This window comes from Onychostruthus taczanowskii, unplaced genomic scaffold, assembly GCF_017590055.1.
Source record: "Onychostruthus taczanowskii isolate IOZ18803 unplaced genomic scaffold, ASM1759005v1 scaffold173, whole genome shotgun sequence".
In the NCBI taxonomy this organism is placed as follows: Eukaryota; Metazoa; Chordata; class Aves; order Passeriformes; family Passeridae; genus Onychostruthus; species Onychostruthus taczanowskii.
The window spans coordinates 478,562-484,854 of NW_024498940.1; the positions used below are offsets into that span (position 1 = coordinate 478,562).

The 6,293-nt window shown below is 53.1% G+C and overlaps 2 protein-coding genes across 4 annotated transcripts in view; one reads left to right on the top strand and one right to left on the bottom strand.

Annotated features, from left to right (window-relative positions):
- The window catches only part of INPP5A (inositol polyphosphate-5-phosphatase A), a 193,211-nt gene extending 191,539 nt beyond the window's left edge, over positions 1-1,672 (top strand). The window contains exon 15 of one of the 2 annotated variants that reach the window (XM_041400150.1): positions 71-1,672. In XM_041400150.1, coding sequence (XP_041256084.1) covers positions 71-286 — 216 coding nt within the window. In that variant the 3' untranslated portion in view covers positions 287-1,672. The remainder of the gene's footprint in view (positions 1-70) is intronic. The other variant, XM_041400151.1, reaches the window with a different exon arrangement.
- Positions 1,673-3,522: 1,850 nt separating this feature from the next.
- Positions 3,523-5,966, bottom strand: NKX6-2 (NK6 homeobox 2). Of its 2 annotated transcripts, XM_041400158.1 has the most exons (4): positions 5,451-5,966; positions 5,022-5,194; positions 4,070-4,322; positions 3,523-4,028 (listed from the first exon to the last, which is right to left on the bottom strand). In XM_041400158.1, exons 1-3 carry the CDS (start codon positions 5,863-5,865, stop codon positions 4,074-4,076), a joined length of 837 nt encoding a protein of 278 aa, XP_041256092.1. In that variant the 5' UTR covers positions 5,866-5,966; the 3' UTR covers positions 3,523-4,028; positions 4,070-4,073. The 2 variants fall into 2 exon arrangements, with proteins under 2 accessions (XP_041256092.1, XP_041256091.1); XM_041400157.1 differs by having other exon boundaries at positions 3,724-4,322.
- Positions 5,967-6,293: the final 327 nt, after the last annotated feature.

Here is a 6,293-nt window from a genome sequence, read left to right on the forward strand (position 1 = left end):
CTATTACATTTTCTACATCATTTCCCCTGTGTTTATCTTTCTTTTTAAAAAAATGCCAATTCTGCAACAGGAAAAAGATGCCTACGAAGTGAGAAGATTTTCCGTGAAACCACACTGTAGCCAGGAGGGAAGGCAGCACACTGAAATCTGTAATCCTAACAGCTGTATTGATAAATCCAGTCCTGAGTGCCACATTTTTAGACTGCTGATCGTACACTATGCTTCAGCATCTGGACTCTGTTCAAGAGACGCCTCACATACCTCACTGTCTTGTATGTTCATGTGACATCAAGTAGAAATGTGGAATTATTTTTTATATATATGTCACAGTTCTGTTGCCAAAACTCTAAATAGACAGCAGAGATGTTCTGTATTCTAGATTTCACAACTTTCAACTTTTAATAAGTGTTTGTCAATGTGGAAAAGCTATTTCAGCATATTACAAAGTTTTAAAGGTATCATACCCATTATATATCTTTACCACTTTGGGATTTTGTACATTGGATTGTATAGATAGAGATATTGATGGTTTTAAATGGTATTTTCTTTTTGACCAAGGCTTATGGTTTGTGTTTTAGTTTTAGTATTTTGGTTTTCATTTTTTAATTTTTTTTCTCATTTTATTTACTATACTGCCATGTTACATGGTTTTGAATCACACAGCAGCTGCTTTCTATACATACATATATATGTGTGTGTATATATATGTATGTATGTGTATATATACACAGATATATAAATAATTTATAAACCTGACCAAAACTTATGCTAAATATACTTTCCAATCTGAATGCTTGAGAGTGCCATATCAGCAGTAAGTATTGGAGTCTTAGCAGGTTTAGTTAAGTGTACATCAACAACCAACATTTATATAATAAATAATATATAGCAGTGCCATCCTGGATACAGATATATAGCATACTATATAGCACATATATTAGCAGTTTCACTTTGTTATTCCTATAATCTCTTCTTTCTATGTAATATTAAGGATTGAATGTGAAGTTCTTAGCTAGGTTTGGGTGTAACTTTCCAGAATTTTGTAAACTGTTTTTGTCCGTCTTTTGTTACTGTTTTATGGTGCCATATTCTATATTGAAACAATAACAACATGGGAGAAGAAAATAATAGTCTGCTTCAAGTAGCAACTGTATTGGACACAGACTGTATTTATACAGTATTAAAGAAAAAAAAAAACAAACCAACAACAAAAAACCAACCATCAACCCAACTGTAAATTTTCCTGGTTAGTAGCTCAGTGCAGCCTACAATATAGTCTTGTTACAGACATCTTCCTCCCACCACTAAATACAACATTAAAAGGTGATTAGGGAGTCTGTTGATGAAACACAAATGTATGTTTTATTGATTTAATTTAGAACACTACAGAGTTCATGGACTGCGCGATGGCATTAGATTGATGCTTGATTTTGGTATAAATCACTACCATTGGAAATGATTTGATGTCCGCTTGCAGAGTTTTCTCAACAGTACAGCCCAGTTTATAGCAAGTATTGTTGCCCAAAGGGTGTCTGCAGCTCTGTATTGTTACTGTGCCATGTTGCATTATAACCACACAGTAATTCTATTTAAGCGAACTCAACTCATGATAACTGAAGGCCTTTAGAAATGAGTACTCTGGTTCTCAAGCAATAAAACTAATCATGGTGAACATGGCTGTGTCTGCCCCTTTGATTTGGTGATTACAGGGAAATTGCTAAATTGTCACATTTCTTATCGAGATACCTTTTGAATCTTTGAATTGCCAGCTAACAAGGGTATTTTTCACATGAAAACTTCTCCGATAGGATGCAGTTCTGGTGTTAATCAAAATACAATACAAACCGAGTCAAAGGGAGCCCTCATGAGAGGAAGGTGATGCAGCTTTACGAGCTGTCACAGGATACTAGTCCTCAGCAGGTCAGTAAATGTGCCACCATAAACTCCTTCGTGATTATCCCGAGTTTCAGAAGGAACCTCGCCGGCCTTTTCCAGCAGGGACCGGGGTCCCGAGTGCGGATGAACTCGCGGTAGCCTCCAGCCGCGGGCCGTGCGGGGCCCGAACCTCCTGGGGGTGCACCGGTTACCTGCCGGGGTGAGCTACTGAGAATGTCCCCAACTGAGCCCTCAGAAACTGATGAAACGCAGCTTTCGCATTTTAACAGCCGCGGAGGCGCGGGTGACGCGGGCCGATGCCAGCGGACAGCCGAGGAGCGACGGGCTGGCCCGGCCTGGGGCCGGCTCCTGTCAGCTCGCCCTCTGCCCGGGCTGTCAGTGCTGCGGTGCCTCGGAGCCCCCTTCTCCCGGAACGGAGAAGCCCCCTCGGAGCTCATTTCGTTTAAGAGCTTTGGGAAGAGGCAGGTGGGAATGACTAGCCTCGAGCGCAGGTGCTTTTATCCAGCCACTTCCCCTCAGGAGCCCCAGCACCGGCCGGTCTCAGCGTGCTCGCAGCCCGGCGCAGTCCAGACCCTAAACTCGATTTATCCCCTCTGTCAGCGCGGCATAACTGGGCGCGGCCCCGTTCGGTGAGCAGCGACCTGCGGGGCTCCCCGCCCTCCCCGGGACGCGGAGCTGCCCCGGCAGGAGCGAAGGGGAATCCGTCACAGTGAGCGGGGACACCGGGACCGAGGGGGGCTCCAGGGGGAGAGGTCCGGGCCCGTTCCGCAGCAGAACCGCGCCGACGCGGGCCCGTGTGGAGCGGCGGCGGGTGACGGCGCCGTGCGGGCCTCGGCACCGGGAGCGGGGCGAGCAGGGGAGGCCCGGGCGGGGCCGGCCGCGGTGCGGGGCCAGGAGCGCCCGCTGGGCCCCGCGCTGCGGAAGGCGCTGTGGAACCGGGGCCTGCGGCGCTGGGGCCCGCACCGGACGCTGGCTGCTAGGCTGCGGTGCAGCCGCTCCCTGCGTTTGCTCGGGCTGCGAAGCCATGGCTGAGACACGGGGAAAAGCGACGCTCTCGTTCCTTAAAAAAAAAAAAAAAAAAAAAAAAAAGCAAAAAAAGAGCAGCATCTTAACAACGCGGGCGGCTCACACCCACCCGAAGTCGCGTGTGCCGAGGGGGGCAAGGTGGAGGCTCGGGCGGAGGGAGCGCTTTGGCGGCCGCGGAAGCACGCGGGGCCCGGTTCGGTGCGGGGCCGAAGCACGGCCCCGGAGGGTGCCGGGGCTCGCAGGCCGCCGCGGCGGCTCTCAACAGCTTCGGCCCGGGTTTTTCAAGTACACAGCTAGTACACAGCAAGGGGCTGTGCCCCGGCCCCTATCTCCCCTCTCCGGAGCGGACCCCACCACCCGCCCGAAGCCGACGGAACGCTGCAGGGGCAGTTCGGGCTGCACCTTCAGCCCGGGTCTCTCTCCTCTCCAGGGTGACGGGCAGTCCCACAGCGCGGCCCCGGGGCTCTCCCGGCTCAGCCCGCCGGCCCCCGGACGCAGCGGCTCCTTTTCCCGGGAGGAGCAGCATCGGGCACCCTGCAGAAGCTCTGGCATCCCCGGCCTCTGGCACAGAAATGCGGGAAGAAACTCACTAAAGGAGGTTGTTAAATAATTTATTGATTTATACAAAGTCTTTCCAACACGTGTGGAGCCATTCTAATGTAAAATCAAGTGTCCATTTTCCTCTCGTGCTTTTTTTTTTGGGCACTGGTTTGGTTTTTTGGTATTATTAAGCATAAAATCCAGAGGCAGGAGAAATGAAACTGCCAAAACACTGAGGGACAGAGTGAAAGAAAACTGCCGTTTTTACACTAGAAATATACATCACAAAATCTGAAATTTACTATATACAAAGTGGCTGAGCTCGGACTTGGGACCCATAGAAAACGTAACAAAACTTGATTGTTAGGAGCAGCAAATTAACAGGAAGGCTAAAAGGAAAGAGCGGGAAACCTTACAGGGACACAAAACCCAAAAAGTTGAAAAATTTTCTCTGAAATTTACATCGATGAGAAAGAAAATAAATTCATAACTTATTCTGTAAAAAATATATACATTTCACATACATCTTAGGCTGTACAAGACACCACTTCAAACACCCAGTTACACTCACCCCTGCCGCGCTGCCCGGTGCGGCCGTCGGCCCCGCACTCTCACAGCGTATCCGAGCTGGTGCTGCAGGGGCTCACGAGGGACAGGTTCGTGGATTTGTGCTTTTTCAATAGCCTCGTGATTTTTTCATCGTCTGAGTTGGGGTCCAGGGGCTTGTTGTATTCGTCATCGTCCTCATTGTCCGAGCTCTCCTTCAGCTTCTCCGTCTCCGAGTCGTGCTTCTTCTTTGCCGAGGCCATTTCTGCCGCGTGTCTCTTCCGCCACTTGGTCCGTCTGTTCTGGAACCAAACCTGGGCACCGGCACCGGGCACAGCTCAGCCACGGCCTCAGCCCCGCCGCCCCCGTCCCATCCGCAGCGCGGGGCTGCGGGCGCTCGGAGCAGAGCCCGCACCGGGCAGAGCCCCGGACGGCTCCTGGGAAGGGGGACACCTGCCCGGCTCTGCGGAGCTGCGCGACGCTTAAATCAGCAGCTTCCCGGAACAGTCGTTTGTTGAAAGCAGAATAAAATAGCCAGGAAAAATGAGTATTTTTGGCTTACGGTGCACCCCAGCATTCAGATGCACCTGCAGGCTTTGCTAAAAAATTTGCGGGGTTACACAAGGTAAAGTTGTACCAGTGGACATGATTCCTCGTGGAAAAGTGTCCCTTTAAAAAAATTACCTGCGGGGGGCTTCTTGTCGTTGTTGTGATGGGGGTTTATATTAAATATAATATGTCTATTTATTTTAAATGGTTTGCAGCACAGAGAGCTCTAAGCAGAAAATAGGTAGAAATTACCCTCAAATCTATCCAAAATCGAAATGTAAATTAAATTCTAACTGACTCCCCCCCCCCCAAAAAAAAAAAAAAAAAAAAAAAAAAAAAAAAAAAAAAAAAAAAAAAACAAAAAAAAAACCAGCATAATTGCGCAGTGTTCGTGGCTGCTAGTAATTACGGACAGGGCAGAAAGCGGCCGCGGCAGGGAGCGGGAGCCCGCAGGACGGACCTACCTTCACCTGGCTCTCAGTCATCCCCAGGGAATAGGCGAGCCGGGCGCGCTCCGGTCCTGCCAAGTATTTCGTCTGTTCGAAGGTTTTCTCTAAAGCGAATATCTGCTGCCCAGAGAAAGTAGGTCTAGAGTGTTTCTTCTTGCCGTCCTTGTCCAAAACCATCCCCGTCTGAGCTGGAAGCGGAGAAAGAGCTGCGTCAGAGATGAACTCTGCAGTGCCCCCGGCCCGCAGCCGGGCCATGCGGAGCCGCCTCGGGGGTCGGCCGGCTCTAAAGCTAGGCTCGGCTCGGGACAGACCCGGGGCCGTGAAGACCGAGTGACCGGCACCGGGCCTTCCTGCCGCCCGCCCCGTCCGCCGGCTCGGGGCCGCCCCGGCGCTGGATCCCGGGCCGCCTGCTCCCCGCGCCCTGCCAGAACCGGCCGCACTTACCGGGACAGGCGAGCCGAGGATCTCTCCAGGGAGAGCCTTGCACTACTCCCGGCCAGAAAATGGGCGGCCGTCCCGGCAGCTCCGCCAGAGGCTTCGGGTAGCGGGAGACGGCAGCGGGGCTGAAGTACATCCCGGCCGAGGCTGCCAGCCCGTTGATGCGGGGCAGCCCGCCCAGAAGGTTGCTGGCACTGCCCACGGGCCGCCCCAGGATGTCGCTTATTCCGTGCGGTGTCCCCAAGGGGAGCTGCGTGTTGAGTCCGCCCAGGGCCGGTGCCTTGAAACCGGAGGGGTTCTGCAGGGCGTAGGGGAACAGCGAGGTCTTCATCTCGGCCATGTTGTGCAGCGCGGCTAGCGGCGCGCTGCTAAGGACGAATGCGCTCTGGCGATTAGCATCCATCTGTCCCACCGCTAACATCTGCGGGCATCAGCGAGCGTGGGTCCTTCCCAACCGCGCCGCGGCCGCTCCGCTGGGGACCCCCGCCGGGACCGCGGCCGCGGGCGGGACGGGCTCCTGGCCGCTCGCAGGACCTCAGCGACAGCAAGTACCGAAGTTTGCTGGGAACAGGAAAATCCCGGCGCTTGTCCGCCCGCTCCCGCGGCGTGCACCTCCGAAGTCCGGGCGGAAGAGCAGCGAAAGCCGAGCCGGGGCAGCGCGGCGAAACAACAGACTGGGAGTCCCGGGAGGAAGAGCCCAGACCGGCGGCGGGTCCCGGCGGACTACAGGCAGTGCGCTCCACGCGGGATCCGGCGGGAAGGGGATGCGGGACCTGCAGCTCCGCGCGTCGCCCCGGCCGCGTGTCCGGCGGCCGCGGGGACGCTCCGCGCCGCGCCCCGCGCGCAGAT